Here is a 17,449-nt window from a genome sequence, read left to right as displayed (position 1 = left end):
TCCACGTAGGTTATTTTCCTACATCGGCTCGGAGAATTTTTCTTTTTCTTCTTCTTTTTTCTTCCTCCTTCATCCCTTGTTTCCTTCTTCGTCTTTCCTTCTAGAATGGGTCGTGGTCCAGGTGAGATCGGGTCTAGCCTGACCGAGGAGGAACTGGAGCTAGTCCGTTCCCAATTTTTCTTCCGGCCCGAGTTTCGTCTCAAGCTTGCGGGGTCGAAGGACCAGGTAACGAGACCTCCTCCAGGTCGGATCGGGGTGTACATTGAGACACTCTGGGCCGGCGTTAGGTTCCCCCTACACGAGTTTGTGAACGAGTTGCTGGTGGCGTACCAGCTCGTCGCAGCACAACTTGCTCCGAACTCATAGAGGACCATCATTGGGTTTCTATCCCTTTACCTTGCGCACGAGATACCGACCTCGGTGAACGTCTTCTGCCGACGCTTCATGTTGAAGTCAAACCCGACGGATGGAGAGTAGCTCTACCTCGTCTTTCGGGGCGGTAGACCACTCTTCCGAGGTGCCCCTTCCTCTATTCATGAGTGGAAGGGAAAATTTTTTCTTTCTTTCCTCTGAGCTCTCGTGGGGATTTGACCCGAGGTGGGGGCAGCCTCGGCTGAAGGCCCCCAATTAGCTCCCCCAGCTTTTAGCGAATGAGCAGAGGGTTCTCGACGCTCTGCATGGCCTCGGGGGTGATATCCTTCTGACCGACCTCCTGAGCAAGGAGGCCTTGGTGAACGTCGACTTGAGCTCGGCGCGCCCCGAGGGTAAGAGTGATCGCATTGCTCCTTCTTCACTTTGTTGTCTTTTGTCTTATTCGTTTCTTTCTTTTTTTTTTGGTGCTGATCTAACACTTGGAAATTTTTTTCTTCTTTTCAGACATTCCCAATATGGTGACCAGCAACTCTGCACTCTTCGCTCGACTAAAAAGGAGAGCGGCCAAGGCCGGTAGGGTTCATTCCGAGCCCAGGAAGAAGGTCAGGTCGGCCTCGACTTCCGCTCCTACTGAGGCGAGGGGCCCTAGGGTCGAAACTTCCGGATCTGTCCGGGAGAAGACTCCATCTGCTCAGCATGCAAGCTCAGATTCTAGGAGGGCAAGGGATTCGGCACCATCAGCCTGCCCTGCCCCCGTTTCCCAGCGGCCGGGTCGGCCAATCGTCCGCCTGCGGCGCTCGGGCCCCGAGCCGAGCAGGGGCCCTGGGGTCTCGAGCGCACCTCGTCCTGCCATTCCATGCCCGGGCAGGCCAAGCTCGTTGGGGGCCTACATCCCGAGCTCGTCCGGGGTCGGAGATAATCCTAGAAGGGGGTCTGACGACCCAGAGTCTCCGATTCGTGATGGCGATTCGGTCCTCTGTGATAGCAATGTCGCGCGCGAGGTATTTCGCGACGCATTGCTCCCAGCTGACCGGGCCGAGTTCGAAACCATCGATCTCGGCAATCTTGTCGATCAGACTTACTGCAATGCCTTCCGGGTAAGTCGTCTCCTCATTTTTGCTTCGATTAATGGCATTTCCTTAACTTTCACTTATCGTCGCTTTTCCTACAGCATCTTCATGAGATCGACATGCTGGTGCTTATAGCTTCGGAGTGCCAGAATGAGGCTCGGAGGGGCCAAAGGCAGCTGGAGGGGGCCGAGAAAAGGCTTGCCGACTCTGAGGCCACGCGGTTGGAGAACATCGCACGGATGGAAGCAGCCATAGCCGAGCGGCGATCAACGGTCGACCAGCTCGAGGAGGAGAAAGCCTCGCACACTCTGGTGAGGTCGGAGTTGTGCGCCTTCGAGGCGCGTCTAGTTGAGGCCCGCTCCGAGGACGCCGGCTACAAGTATGAAGGGGGGTTCTCCGCCTGAAGGTCGAGTAGCTCGAAGCTCGAGAAAAAAGGGCGCTGGAGCAGGCTCGAGATGTGGTGGCACTCTTCAAGGAGTCGGAGGAGTTCCATGATTTGATGGAGGAGGAGGCCGTGGACGGATTCCTCCGCGGCTTCGAGAACTTCCAGAGGCAGATGCAGCAATTCTGCCCCCAGCTCGACCTTAAAGGTATTCGGCCAAGAATGGGGGTCGGTGTAGAGAGCGAGCTCGGAAGCTCCGACAATGGGACCTTCGATGTTCTTGCGATTCTTGAGGCCGAGCAGGAAGCTGTTGAGGCCGAGGCTAGCGCGGCCGAGCAAGCGGTGCGGGAGATTCCCTTCGGGGAAGCCACCAAGGGCGCTCTTGAGGCCACTGGCGAAGCCCCTTCCGAGGCTGTTGTAGATGGTCCCGAGATAATTTCTGCCGAGGACCCTCAAGTGATCATCGTGGACGATCTCGAGGTCGGTGCTGAAGCAGCCGCCGCCCCTTAGGACTTAGCCTCCTTCCCTTTCTTTTTACTTGTTCTTTTGTAGACGAGGTTGACCTCTGCGGCCACTGTCCGGTCAGATGAGCCGACTTTAGGGTCGAATTTTGTACTTAGCCCTCGGGCTTTTATCAATGAAATATCCTCTTTTCAGATTCTGCGAGTATTTATGCTTGCTTTTGTTTACATAGTTGATAAACTTTTATTTTGGCTGCTTGAGTTGGATTTCTGTTTGGCGCATTTCACCAAGTCTTCAAGCTCGACTAAATCTTTAGACCTAGGCTCCAGTAGAATTCGGTAGGATTCGCTAAATCTTCAAGCTCCGCTTCTGGAGGCATTATACCAAGGCTCTAGGCCTAAACTTTAGGAGGATTTGCTAAGTCCTTATGCTCGAGCTTCGAAGAAGTTCTGTTAATCCTTCAGGCCTATCCTCTGAAAAAATTTTGCCAAGTCCTTAGGCTCGGCTTCCAGAAGAAGTATGTTGAAGTTTCGAGCTCGGGCTCAGTGACAATATAGGCCGAGGCTGGGCTATTGTTGGAGCTTTCATGCTCTTTGATCTCGAACTCGGTCGAAGTGTCATCAGGCTGAACTTGAGCTCATGGCCAGTGACTTAGCATTTCCGAGCTCGGCCAGGGCATCATCGGGCAGAGCTCGAGGTCGTCGTTGCAGGCTGTCTCAACTTAAGTTGACGTTCGGACTTAGCCGGGCCCTCATCCAGAGAAGTCTGGAGTAAATGAAGACCGAGCTGGAGATTGGTAGTAAGGAGCTTCCCGAGCTTGGTCAGAAGATTATGCACGAGATCGAGGGAACCTCGGCTCATGGTCGATTCAGGAGGGCGTCCTGGCCTTGGTCGGGGGGGTCCCGAGCTTGGTCGGGGCTTTGTTGACCGTTCTGTAATATAAGCAAGTAAGTGTGATAACATAGGTGTCGGGTAGGATATACCTCTCGCACCATCGGAGCTGGGCATCTCAGGTTGAGGTAATCGACTCCGCTCTGAGGTCGACTATCAGTGGCGTTCTTTGGCCCGTAGTCGACCCGGCAGGGTGCCCTCATTTAGATCGGGGCGTATTGTCGTAAGGGGCGTCGAGCAGCGCCGAATATTGTCGAAGTGCCGTGGGGATGTTGCGGGGATGTCGTCGCGAGGTCGAGGGAGACTTGGCTCGCGGTCAACCCGACGTTGTTCGGTGGTGCTTTCCGAGGTCAAGAAAGCTTGGGCTCGCTGTCAACTTAGCGGGGCATCCCGACATTAGTCGGAGGATCGAGCACGAGGTTGAGGGAGCTTGGGCTCGCTGTCGACCCCGCCATGCTTTCCGAGGTCGAGGAAGCTTGGGCTCGCTGTCGACTCAGCGGGGCATCTCGACCTTAGTCGGAGGATCGAGCACGAGGTCGAGGGAGCTTGGGCCCGCTGTCGACCCCGCGACATTGTCGACCTCGCGACGCTTTCGAGGTCGAGGGAGCTTGGGCTTGCTGTCGACTCAGCGGGGCATCCCGACCTTAGTCGGAGGATCGAGCATGAGATCGAGGGAGCTTGGGTTCGCTGTCGACCCCGTGATGCTTTCCGAGGTCGAGGGAGCTTGGGCTCGCTGTCGACTCCGTGGGGCATCCCGATCTTGGTCGGGGACTTTGATGGAAATCGAGACCGAGCTCGATGTCAATGCAGCGAGGTATCCCAAACTTGGCTGGGGCACTCGAACTTGGTCGGGCACTCGAACTTGGTCGGGCATCCGAGCTTAGTCGGGTATCCTAAAGTTCACAAGCTTTCCAAAATCAGAAAGAGTATGAAATAATTAAGGGAGAGCTGTGAATGAATTAACGTAAGAAGGGGACGAGAGTTGCGTTTCCAATCGTTGAGGGCCCCTGGGGGCTCTACTAGTAATACATCCGAAAGTTTTCGAAATTCCAGCTTCATGGAATGAGGGTCCCTTCGAGAGACTCTAACTTGTATGCTCCAGGCCGCTGGACTCGTGCAATCCGATATGACCCTTCCCAGTTCGGGGCAAGCTTCTCCTGCTCAGCAGGCTGAGAAGATTCAACTCTTCAGAGGATGAGATCTCCCACCTTAAAAAGCTTGGCCTTTACTCTGAAGTTGTAGTACTGTGCCGCTTTCTGTTGATACCTCGCCATGCGGACTTGGGCGGCCTCCCTTGTCTCCTCGACGAGGTCCAAGTTGCCCCTAAGTTGGGAGGAGTTGGAGGTTGCGTCGTAGTGCTCTACTCTTGGTGAGGGGAGTCCGACTTCCAGGGGGATGACAGCTTCCGTTCCGTATGCCAGGTTGAAGGGGGTCTCGCCGATGGAAAGTCAAAATGTGGTTCTGTAGGCCCAGAGAACATTGTAGAGGTCTTCGATCCATTGCCCTTTGGATCGGTCGAGCCTAGCCTTGAGTCCTTGAAGGATGGTGCGGTTCGTCACCTCGGTTTCTCCATTCGTCTGTGGATGGACGACCGAGGTGAAGTGGTGGTCGATGCCGAGCTTGGAGCAAAATTCTCTGAAACGGGCGTTATCGAACTGACGGTCGTTGTTAGATATAAGGATGCGAGGGAGTCCGAATCTGCAGATTATTGACTTCCAGACAAAGTCTCGCATCTTCGGCTTAGAGATCCGGGCCACTGGTTCGGCTTTGACCCATTTGGTGAAATAGTCGACGGAGAAAACCAGAAATTTTCTCTGCCCGGTGGCCAAGAGAAATGGTCCTAGGATGTCAATCCCCTATTGGGCGAATGGCCAGGGGGCACTGATCGAGGTCAGCGGGGCCGAGGGTCGGTGCTGAATGTTGGCGTTCCGCTGACACCGATTGTACCTTCGAATGAAGTTCGATGCATCCTTTTGAAGTATGGGCCAGTAGTATCCTTGGCACAGAATTTTGTGGGCCAGCGCTCGGCCTCCCAAGTGGTTCCCGCATATCCCTTCATGAACCTCTCGCATAGCATAGTCCGCCTCTGACGGGCGGAGGCATCTGAGGAGGAGAGAGGTGAATGATTTTCGGTAAAGGTTGCCTTCATATAATATGTATCGAAAGGCTTGACTCCTGATTCAGCGGGCCTCGAGCTCATCGTTGGAGAGGGCTTCGCTCTGCAGATAGCTGACGAGCTCGTCCATCCAGCTCGGCTTGGTGTCGATGCAGAGGGTTGACTCGGGCTCCTCTGTGCTGGGCGTTTGGAGGTATTCGAGCACTGTTGCCTTAGGGAGCTCGCTCATGCGGGAAGTCGCCAGCTTTGACAATTGGTCTGCCCTTATGTTTTGTGTTCTGAAAATGTGCTGGATTTTGAAGGAGCCCAAGATGATCATGAGGTCTCGCACCTTTTGGAGATGTCTCTGCATCGACGACTCTCTTGCTCCAAAGTCTCCCAAAATCTGGCTCACGACCAGTTAGGAGTCGCTGAAGACTTTCAGATTTTCCATCTTCAGCTCCTTTGCCCATTTGAGCCCGGTGATAAGTGCCTCGTACTCTGCTTCATTATTCGAGGTAGAAAACTCGAAGTGTAGAGCCTGCTCCGCGACTACCCCATCTGGGCTAGTGAGAATGAGGCATGCTCCGCTACCCCCGAGGTTGAGGAGCCGTCCACATATAAAATCCATGGTCGCCTCGGGATCTCCTCCGCTGGCATGAGTGAGAACTCGGGATCGTCCGACAAAGTACACTCCACGATAAATTCAGCGAGCGCTTGGGCTTTGATCGTCGGCCTCGGACGGTATTCAAGGTCGAACTCCCTGAGCTCGACTGCCCACTTCGCAATCCTCCTGGCGCGATCCGACTGTTGCAGAATTTGCTTCATAGGTTGGTCGTATGGCCATAGTGTGGGCCTGAAAGTAGGGCCGGAGCCTCCGAGCCGAGATGACCAGGGCAAAGATTGTTTTTCTCCAATTTGGAATATCGGGTCTCAGCATCCCTCAGGACCCGGCTGGCATAATACACCGATCTTTGAAATTTGTTCTCTTCTCGGATCAGGACCAAGCTTACCGCGATCGGGAAGACGGCCAAGTACAAATAGAGGAGCTCATCCTGCTGAAATTTTGTGAGTAATGGAGGGGAAGCAAGAAGGCGCCTAAGCTCTTCGAAAACTTGCTGACATTCCTCCGACCATAAAAAGTTCTTCGGTCGCTTGAGAATTTTGAAGAAGGGAAGGCACCGCTCAGCCAACCAGGCATGTCCGCGGGTGACCAGGCGAAGACGTCCATATTGGATCGGAGGAACTCGATTAGGTGGTCCCTCTTGCGAGACCTCAGGCCGGAGCCGACCTGCACAGTTAGCTTTGGGCAATTTTCTTTTAAGGGGATCTGGATAAGAAGCTCACCAGGCTCTACCCGTTCTTTTCGGGAGGCATCCCGCACTTCCAAGGTTTCAATGGGCAGCGTCTGATCTAACGTTTGGGTTGGCGCCTTGGCCGGTTGCTCCTCTTGGCTTGGTGCTTCAGCCGGTTGCTTTGCTTTGTGAGTCGCCATATAGTATCGCTTAGCTATTGACTGGTCTTCATGAACCTCGCCTACTCCTAGGTTAGTAGAGAACCGCATGAGCAGGTGGTAGGTTGAGACTACAGCTTGGAGGGCGTTAAGCCCTGGTCGTCCAAGAATAGTGTTGTAGGCCGAGGACAGGCGGACCAAAAGGAAATCTGTCCTTACAGTGCTTTCCCGAGGGGCGAGCCCGACCATGACAAGAAGGCTTATCTCGCCCTCAACCAGGACCAAATCTCCGGTGAATCCGACCAGCGGAGCATTTATTCTCTGGAACTGGCTTTCTGTCATCCCCATTTTTTGGAAGGCATTATAGTACAAAATATTTGCCGAGCTTCCATTATCAACTAAGAGTGCTTTACATCAAATTTATTTATAATCATGGAGATGACCACAACGTCATCATGAGGAGTCTCAACTCCTTCTAAGTCCTTGTTCGAAAATGAGATGACTTCGAAGGTGCGCGGACGCTTCGGAGGGGTCCTTCCCCCGGTTGGTTATTCAGCCGAGCTTCCTCCTCCGATGGTGTTGATGGTGCCGGCGATGGGCCTATTATCATTTGGATTTTCGTGCAGCGCGGCGTTATCTACCGGCCTCCTTTCCTCATGTCGGTTCTGCACGAATCAGTTGAGTACCCCACGGCGAATGAGCACCTCGATCTCATCTCGGAGCTGGAAGCACTCCTCCATATCATGGCCGTGGTCCTGGTGGAAGCGGCAATACTTCCTAGGGTTGAACCGGGCTCCTGTCTCCCGCATCGGGGGTGGGGGTCGGAGGTAGTCTCGGCCTTCTATCTCTATTAGGATCTCTGCTCGGGGTACATTGAGGAGAGTGTAGTTCTAGTACTTCTCCGAGGGCATTCGTGGCTGCGGGGGAGATCTCGGTCGAGGCGGGGACCTCGGTCGAAGCTGTCCCCGCTGTCGAGGTGGACTTCTTAGCCGAGACAGATTCTTATCTCGGCGGGGGACCGGCTTCTTGGACGGCTGCGCTCCTCGCGGCGTCTCTTATGCTTCTTTGAGGCCTGCTCGGTCGCGCCCCGCCTGGAGGCGATAGCCTCTTTAGCCTTCGCATACTTCCGAGCTCGGGCCAACATCTCGATGAAGTCGGTGGGAAAACTCTTCTTAATAGAGAAGAGGAACCTGTAGGATTGAGCCCCAGTCTTCAGTGCCGACATGGCTATCGACTGGTCGAGCTCGCGAACCTCTCAGGTTGCAGCGGTGAAACGGTCGAGGTAGTCTTTGAGGGACTCTCCCTCCTTTTGCTGGATGTCAAGGAGGAAATCTGACGTTCGCCGCTGGCATTGGCTGGCAGCAAAGTTGGTGGCGAACTGCCTGCCGAGCTACTCAAAAGAGGATACCATGCTCGGCTTTAGTCTAGAGAACCAAAGCTGAGCTGTTCCTCGAAGAGTCGCTGGAAAGGCCTTGCAGGGCACAACCTTCGAGGATCCCTACAATGCCATGAGGGCTCGGTAACTTTCCAAGTGGTCGAGGGGGTCGGTAGTTCCATTGTAGGGCTCCACTTGGGGCATTTTGAACCTCGGTGGGACCGACTCATCCTCGATCTGACGGAAGAAGGGGGACTTGGTGGTGAACTCAAAGTCGCCCTCGCGCCGTGCCTTCCTGGTGCGGAGCACCTCAATCTGGCGCTCGAGCTTCTCAAGCTTCTTGTCGAGTTCCCCGCCCTGGGGGATTGCCACGGTAGTCTGCTTCGGTACGGGTTGGTCCAGGGCTGATTCAGCTTCCGAGTGCTGTGGCCTTCTATCTATGCTCCTCCCTAGCGGTTGTCTCCAGGGAGACGCTCGGGTTGAACCTTGGCAGCATCACCGTTCTTCATTGTTGGCTCTCGAGGAGCCATAGGGATTTTAGCCTTAGGGCGCCGGTTCGTCTGGAGGTAGCACTGACTGGACCTAGGCCTGTGGAGGCGGCATAAGTGGGGCCTCCATACATTGCAGGCCTTGGACGACAACGACCAAGGCTTGAACTTATTGTACCAGGATATTGAACTGTTCCGGCTGGACTTGAGGGACTGAGTCCGCCGGAGGTATTGGTGGTGAGTTCTGTACAAAGTGTCCAGGGTTTGGTGTGGGACGCCGGGAGGCATTGGAGGCTCCTTTGCTTCTTAACTTCATGGCCACAACTCGGTCCATTCCTCTAGTGCCAACTGTTGCTGGAAATTGGACCCGTGGGCGACCATTGGCTGAGAAGGAGGAGCTCCGGCAAGAGTGGCGGGTGGCGGTTCGTCAGCGGGCTGCGTCCTCCGGAGAACCTGCAAGAAGCCGGTGGCCGGGTTTTCCGACGCCGGCCCTCCGATGCTTAAGTCAGAGGGGGCTATTATGTAGAGGAAGAGAAATGATCTACAGGAGTTTTTAGAGTTTGGACCCCCTTCTAAGAGGAAGAGGTTTACCTTTTATAGAGGAGTATAGAATTACCTATGATGTGACGGGGCAAACAAGTTACCGTTATGATTGAGCACGATCATGTAAATTAATGCATTGCCGTGGGAGATTAGGCTGGAGTCAATGAGTCATCGTGGGTGATCGGACGCAGTCGAGTGGGTCAACTAGTTGCCGTGGAGGGCTTGAGATCCGTGGATAGCATGCGCATTAATTGTTGAGTGAGCCGAAGATCTGTGGAGGCATACGCATTAATTGTTGAGTGAGCCGGATATCTACAGAGGCCATGCGCATTAACTATTAATAGCGGTAGTAGGGCATGGTTTCCGGTTGAGCTGCAGAAGGATATGACCGCAGCGGGTGGATGGCGAAGTCGGGCTTTCGAGGCCAAGAATGCTGAGGTCGGGGGCCCAGGTCGGACGCCTCAAAATCAAGCGCCTGGTCGGACGCCAGGTTGGGAGCTCTGAGGTCGGGCGCCTCCAGTTCGGGCAGCTCCAGGTCGGATGCCTCCAGGTCGGGCACCTTGAAGTCGGTCGCCTCTAGGTCGGGCGGCTCTAGGTTGGGCGCCTCCAGTCATGTGCTGGCGATACGTTCACGTGTTTCGGGGCGATCCATTTTCTCCCAACAAATTCTATTAAGGAATCAATTTTATAATTTAAAAAATAAAAAAAATTATATATCAGTAAAGACTGCATGTGAAGAAAACTGCCATCTTCTCTTTCTTTTTCGTTAAGTGATATACACTTATCAACTTTCTAATACATACTGTAAGCTTTTTTTTTTATATATATCCAAAGCATACATTCAGATAAATCGATATATTGTTTCCAAAATATGGTATCTACTAGTACATAGTATATAGATAGTTGATACACAGTTAGCAATATGACCATCCAACACTTCAATACATTTTTAGGAAAATCGATATACAGTTTTTAGAATACGATGCTCACTAGTACACACTACATGATTAAGTAAACCCACTCGTCAGCTTCTTGATACATACGGTAAGCTTTTCGGATACATACTCAGCAGCAGCCCAATACATACTTTCAGATAAATTGATACAGTTTCTAGAAGCTGGATAGGTTAGAGATTTTGTATGGTGTTTGCATACTATATATTTATTTAAATATTTAGATTTTTAGGTAGAATATTAAATAGTATCGGAGTTCGTTATCTTTCTTGCCTATTGAAATCTGGACGCTCCCACTCATAATCCATCAAAATATCCAGATTTTATATAGGATCTTAACAAGTTGCATATCAAATTTTTTTTTTAAGATTTCCCTAATATTGTAGACCATTCTTTCCATGTTATTTTTAACTTAGCACTTGTGCTCCATCTGAGGGTTAGCACAATACACGCATGAGAAGATAGTTTAATATGCGGATTAGATCACTCACCAAGCTCTAAATTATTATGCGGATAACATAAAAAAGAGATTAAGTAAATAACTAAGCCATCCTTTCATATAAATTTCTAAATTATTTTTATATTCAAGTAAATTGTCTTTGATTGGTTTGAATTAAACTTTTATAATTTACTTATACTTAGTGAATCACATAACTATTTTTCAATATATAATGCCCAAGGCATGGGGTCACCAAGCAAACATGTATGACTAATGGTGCTAGTGTCAATTCCCAAATTCGAGATGCATTCTAGGTCTAAAGCCTTTTAACCCAAATGATACAATTTCCAACCTGCCGTGCATCACACGTATCGGAATCCATTTTTTTATAATTATGACGTACCCCATAATGTGACACCATCTATTTAGCAATATTTTTTAAAATATTTATTATTATTATTATTATAATTATTGTTATTACTGCTACAACTACTATCACCGTCTCCACCATTACTATTATAAATATTATTACTGCCAATGGAAATCCTATGCTTAACAATGATCCTCAATAAAGGCTTGGTCTTTTTAAATCGAGCATATGCGTTTGATATGGTGTAAATTTGCTTCCTTGCTCGCAATTCGCAAATGGTAGGGTCCAATTTGACTAGCCTTGGCCTTTTTTCGCCGTTTATTTCTCTGACTACCGAGTCCCCTTCCCTTCTGCATCCCACCCCTCCTCTCAAAATCCAACCTACCTCCAGTCCCCCCTGTCCCCACTCTGTGGCAAATCCCACCCCTCTTCTCTCAAAATCCAACCCACCACCAGTCCCCACTCTCCCCACTCCATCGCTTCCTCTGCTTCTCACTAACTCGAAGCTAAGGGCCTCGCAGCGCCGCCTCCCATGGGCTCCAACGCCGCCTCCGCCGGCCCCCTCCACATGCTCTTCTTCCCCCTGATGAGCCCCGGCCACATGATCCCCATGGTCGACATGGCCCGCCTCTTCGCCACCCGCGGCGTCCGCTCAACCATCGTCACCACACCGCTCAACGCCACCAACCTCCGCCGCACCGTCGACTCCTCCGCCGCCCACGGCCTCCCCCTCTCCCTCCACGTCATCCCCTTCCCTGACCCCGCCGCCACCGGCCTCGCCCCCGGCCAGGAGAACCTCTCCACCGTCCCCACCGCCCACTTCAACACCTTCGTCATGGCCCTCTTCCACTTCCAATCCCCTCTCGCCGCACTCCTCCGCGAGCTCCGCCCCGACGTCCTCGTGTCCGACTCCCTCTTCACCTGGACCGCCGACCTCGCGCTCGAGCACGGCATCCCTCGCCTCATCTTCCACGGCGCCGGCGCCTTCCCTCTCTTTGTCCTCACCAACCTCGTCAACTACCTCCCTCTCGATCCCTCAACGGAATCCTTCACCATGAATGGCCTCCCCCATCCAATCCGCCTTCACAAAAACGGCCTCCCCGAGCTCGTAGACAACTTCTTCATGCTAAAACTCCTCGGCGAGGCCGAGGCCAAGAGCTACGGCGTCGTCGTCAACACCTTCCACGACATGGAACCGAGCTACGTCAACTACTACAAGAACAAGAACCAGACCGGCATCAAGGCCTGGTGCGTGGGCCCTGTCTCTCTCTTCTGCCGCGCCGCCGAGGAGCGGGCGGGACGTGGAGAGTCCCCGGCCGACCGGGAGCGGGTTCTAGGGTGGCTCAACTCTAAGCCGGCCGGGTCGGTGGTGTACATGTGCTTCGGGAGCCTGTGCCATTTCAGTGGGGCCCAGCTGAGGGAGATCGCGCTGGGACTGGAGGCGTCGGGGAAGGCGTTCCTGTGGGTGGTCCGGCGGGAGGCGGCGGAGGACGCGGCGGCGGAGGCGGAGTGGATGCCGGAGGGGTTCGAGAAGAGGGTGGAGGGTAGGGGGCTGGTGGTGAGGGGTTGGGCCCCGCAGGTGGAGGTGCTGGGCCACGCGGCGGTGGGGTGGTTCGTGACGCACTGCGGGTGGAACTCGCTGCAGGAATCGGTGTGCGCGGGGGTGCCCATGATTACCTGGCCGCTGTTCCACGAGCAGTTTATAAACGAGGCGCTGGTGGTGGACGTCATGGGTGTCGGGGTGAGGATGTGGGAGGGCTTCCGGCGGAACCGGCTGGAGGAGGCGAAGGTGCTGGTGACGGCGGAGGAGGTGGCGGCAGTGGTGGGAAGGGTGGTTGGCGGCGGGGGCGAGGAGGAGGTGGAGACGGTGGCGAGGAAGGCAAAGGAATACGGTGAGGCGGCGAGGAAGGCGGTGGAGGAGGAGGGGTCGACCTACGAGGATGTCACCAGTTTGATCAAGGAGCTCGACGCGAAGCGGAAGGAGGGCCAGGAGGATGTATGAGTAATCCGGCAACCGCTGGCCGGAAAAGCGGCGGCGGCGGCGGTGCTCCTATTCTGTCGCTAGAAGACGATGCATATTATCCGGTTTTGGATTTGGACTCAAAACTATTTGGAGATTTCTGCTTTAGTGTAATAATAAGCGATCGGTTCCGTTCCGAATTTTCGCTAGTCACGGCAAAACCTACGTTCGATCATGTCCTTGGTAGCAGTCTTCTTAGAGTTGTTGGCGTGGAAGCCAAAACCGGCAATGAAACTCTTAATTTGGTTGGGAAATGTGTGGGTCTCTTGGCTAAGAGAAGATGTTGGAGTATTTTGATATTTTCAGCATTTTTTTTGGCTTATGGTGGTGCTAAAAATGTGCTATTCCAGTTAACTAGCGTGGTTTTCTTTTTCTTTGGGATTGGCAACAATGTTGCTTGGCCTTTTAATTTTAGACTTGTTAATTAACTACAATAGCCTACTAAACTGCCCATCTCCAATTGGCACATTTCTAAAAATAAAAGTGTATATCTAATACTATATATATAAAAAAATTGGTGTATTTTCGAGAGTTTGGTTTCTCGTAAGTGGATAAATGGGTACCGACTTAGACAAAAACGATTTCAGGGCCCTCCAGCCGAAGTTACTTCAACATTTCAGTTGAGCTCCTCTTGGATTGGAAATCTTCCAGATTTCAGGACGATCAAATATCCAAATTTAATTTCTGCGCGTCTGTAATGACTTCAATGGTCCCTTTACGGCAACCGAACACTCCACAAAAGCCAGCTACCTCAATAGTATTACAAATTAGTATTGCATCCTGTTGGGGGGAATAAAGTTTCCCCCCAAATGACATAAATGCCCCTAAGAAGCCGTACAACCTCCGACCCCGGATAGCCGAAGTCAGCGTCCGACCTCGGAACGCTCGGCCACAAGACGACCGACCCCGAAACCTCCGACCTAAGAGAAACCCCGATGTCCGAGGACCGTACTCTAACACCCCTCCGGCATTTATTGCGCATGGCCGCTGTAATCTTCCGGCACACTCAACAATAAATGCGGATCTCCGGCTTACTCCACCATTAATGCGGATCTCCGGCTTACTCCATAATAAATGCGGATCTCCGACTTACTCCACAATAAATGCGCATGGCTCCTGACATCTACGGATCCCCAGCTCTCCACGGCAAATCGACCCAGCAGGGTCTAGTCGACTATGATAAGTCTCTGATCTCGGCCATACTGCCGACATCAGTGCAATGATTCGCCTGACCGAGCGCCGACCTGAACAACATGCCAAGCCGTACTACGGCCTCGCCCTGTTACATCACAGGTAAACCGACCCCCGCATATAAAAGGGAGCCTTGGCCTCTCAAGAGGGGATTGGAACATTCATACACCCAAAAATCACTGTTTATCTCCTTCTCCCCACTATTTGCCCCCTCCCTGACTTGAGCGTCGGAGGGCCGGCGCCGGAGAACCCGGCCACCGGTTCGTGTGCAGGCACCCGGACGGAGGACGCCGCCAGCCAACGGATCGCCGCCCCGCTGCGAGGACCTGCTGTTCCTTCTCTCCGACCGCCCCGGACGGAGGACGCCGCCCGCCGACAGACCGCCGCCCCGCCGTGAGGACTAACAGTCGTTCCCTCTCCTCGACCGAAGATTGCCCCCGGGTCCAATTTCCAGCAACAGTTGGCGCTAGAGGAAGGGACCGAGTAGCAGTCATGAAGTTGAGAAGTAAGGGAACCTCTAACGTCTCCCGGCGTCCCCCGCAAAGTCCTGGACACTCCGTCCAGAATTCTCCAACTCCGGCTGACCCAGCTCCTCAGGTCCAGCCGGAACAGTTCAATGCCCTGGCACAGCAAGTCCAGGCCCTGGCCGCCGCCGTTCAGGGCCTACGGCGCGTGGAGGCTTTACCGGCACTTCCCCCGCAGGCCCAGGCCCCGCCGGAGTGTCTCCCCAACGGCCCGGTTCTCCCCAGCCAAAATTTGCATGGCTCCTCCAGAGCCAACAATGGAGAACGAGCTTCTCCCCGGAGAGAGTTACCGGGAGAAGGTTTCGACCGGAGACCCCAACTTTCTGAGGCGGAGTCAGCCCCGGATCACCGTGAGCTGGCGCAAACCACAGCGACAATCCCACGGGTGGGGGAGCTCGACCGAAAAGTCGAGCATCTGGAGCGCCAGATTGCGGCACTCCACAGCAAGAAGGCAAGACAGGAAGGGGACTTTGAGTTCACTACCAAGTCCCCCTTCTCCCGCCAGATCGAGGACGAGCCAGTTCCCGCGAGGTTCAAAATGCCTCAGGTGGAGCCCTACAGCGGAATCACCGACCCCCTCGACCACTTGGAGAGTTATCGGGCCCTCATGGCCCTACAAGGGTCCTCGGAGGCCATACTCTGCAAGGCCTTTCCAGCAACCCTCCGAGGGACCGCTCGGCTTTGGTTCTCTGGTCTGAAGCCGAACACGGTGTCCTCTTTTGAGCAGCTCGGCAGGCAGTTCGCCACCAACTTTGCTGCCAGCCGGCGCCAGCGACGGGCATCAGACTCCCTCCTGGACATCAAGCAGAAGGAGGGGGAGTCCCTCAAAGAGTACCTGGACCGCTTTACCGCCGCCACATGGGAGGTTCGCGAGCTAGACCAGTCGATAGCCATGTCGGCTCTGAAGACTGGGGTCCGCTCCTACCGATTCCTCTTCTCCATCGAGAAGAGCTTTCCGGCCGACTTCACCGAAATGCTGGCCCGAGCCCGGAAGTACGCCAAGGCCGAGGAGGCAGTCGCCTCCAGACGGGGGGCAATCGAGCCCACCTCGAAGAAGCGGAAGAAGCGCCGCGAGGAGCGCGGTCGACAAAGGAGCCGGTCTCCCCGCCGAGAGAAGAATCTCCCCAGACTGAGGAGCCCGCCCCGTCAGCAGGGGCGACCTCAGCAGAGGACACCTCCTCGTCCGAGGTCTCCACCACGGCCCCGGACGTACCAGGCGAGGTACGAGAACTATACACCCGTCAATGCTCCTCGGGCCGAGATCCTGATGGAAATTGAGGGTCGGGACTTCTTCCGACCCCCGCCTCCTATGCGAGACACGGGATTTCCCCGAAATTCCAAGAAGTACTGCCGCTTCCACCGAGATCGCGGGCACGACACGGAGGACTGCTTCCAACTCCGGGACGAGATAGAAGCGCTCATCAGACGGGGAGTACTCAACCGGTTCGTGAGGAACCGGCATGAGGAAAGGAGGCCGGCGGAGAATGTCGCACCAACCGAAAATCCTGGCGGCAACAGGCCTATCGCCGGCACCATCAACATGATTGGGCGGACCTCGGCAGGAACAGCCGCCCAGGGAGCACCCCCGAAGCGCCCACGCACTGATGAAGTCATCTCGTTCTCGGACGAGGACTTAGAAGGGGTCGAGACCCCTCACAATGACGCTGTGGTCATCTCAATGATTGTAAATAGGTTTGATGTAAAGCGTGTCCTAGTTGACAATGGAAGCTCAGCCAACATTTTGTACTACCATGCCTACCAAAAAATGGGGTTGACAGAAGGACACCTCCGGAGAATCAATGCCCCGCTGGTCGGGTTTACCGGAGATGCGGTCCCGGTTGAAGGTGAGGCTAGCTTCCTTGTCACAGTTGGCCTCGCCCCCCGGGAGAGCACTGTGAGGACGGACTTTCTGGTGGTCCGTCTGCCCTCGGTCTACAACGCCATCCTTGGGCGCCCAGGGCTAAACGCCCTTCGAGCCGTGGTTTCAACTCGCCATTTGCTCGTGCAGTTCCCCACCGGCCAAGGAGTGGGCGAGGTCCGCGGAGACCAACTGGTCGCCAAGCAATGCTACATGGCGGCCCACACAGTAAAGCAACCAGCCGAGGCACCAGACCGCCCGATGGGCCCTTCACTGCCCATAGAAACCCTCGATGCGAGGGACACCCTCTGGAAGAAGCAAGTAGAGCCCGGTGAGCTCCTTATTCAAATCCCACTACAAGAAAATTTTTCCGAGTTAACCGTGCAGGTTGGCTCCGGCCTCGGCGCCCATGAGAGGAATCGCCTCGTCAGCTTCCTGCGGGACAACGCTGACGTCTTCGCCTGGTCGCCCGCGGACGTGCCAGAAATTGACCCCGAGGTCATGGTCCACCGACTCCAGGTGAGGCCAACCAGCAGGCCTGTAAAGCAGAAGAAAAGAGGCTCCGCCCCTGAGCGACAACGAGCTGCGGCCGAGGAGGTGGACAAACTCCTCGGAGCCGGCTTCATCCGGGAGGTCTCCTACCCGGATTGGCTCGCCAATGTAGTCCTCGTAAAGAAGGCCAACGGAAAATGGCGTATGTGCGTGGACTACACCGACCTGAACAAGGCCTGCCCAAAAGACAGCTTCCCTCTCCCGAGCATCGACCAGCTCGTCGACTCCACTTCAGGACACCAACTGCTAACTTTTATGGACGCCTTTTCAGGATACAACCAAATCCGAATGGCGCCAGAAGACGAGGAGAAGACGGCCTTCATCACCGACAAGGGCACCTACTGCTACAAGGTGATGCCCTTTGGCCTGAAAAACGCTGGGGCCACCTATCAGAGACTGGTCAGCCAAATC

General features: G+C 54.2%; 1 protein-coding gene across 1 annotated transcript; it reads left to right on the top strand.

The window, feature by feature from the left end:
- The first annotated feature begins 11,316 nt into the window (after nt 1-11,316).
- On the top strand, nt 11,317-13,284 carry LOC103697047 (scopoletin glucosyltransferase-like). The gene has a single exon (XM_008778814.4). It carries the CDS (start codon nt 11,426-11,428, stop codon nt 12,893-12,895), a length of 1,470 nt encoding a protein of 489 aa, XP_008777036.2. The 5' UTR covers nt 11,317-11,425; the 3' UTR covers nt 12,896-13,284.
- Nucleotides 13,285-17,449: the final 4,165 nt, after the last annotated feature.

This window comes from Phoenix dactylifera, chromosome 4 (genome assembly GCF_009389715.1).
Source record: "Phoenix dactylifera cultivar Barhee BC4 chromosome 4, palm_55x_up_171113_PBpolish2nd_filt_p, whole genome shotgun sequence".
Lineage (NCBI taxonomy): Eukaryota > Viridiplantae > Streptophyta > Magnoliopsida > Arecales > Arecaceae > Phoenix > Phoenix dactylifera.
This window is presented reverse-complemented; position numbering and strand designations above follow the sequence as displayed.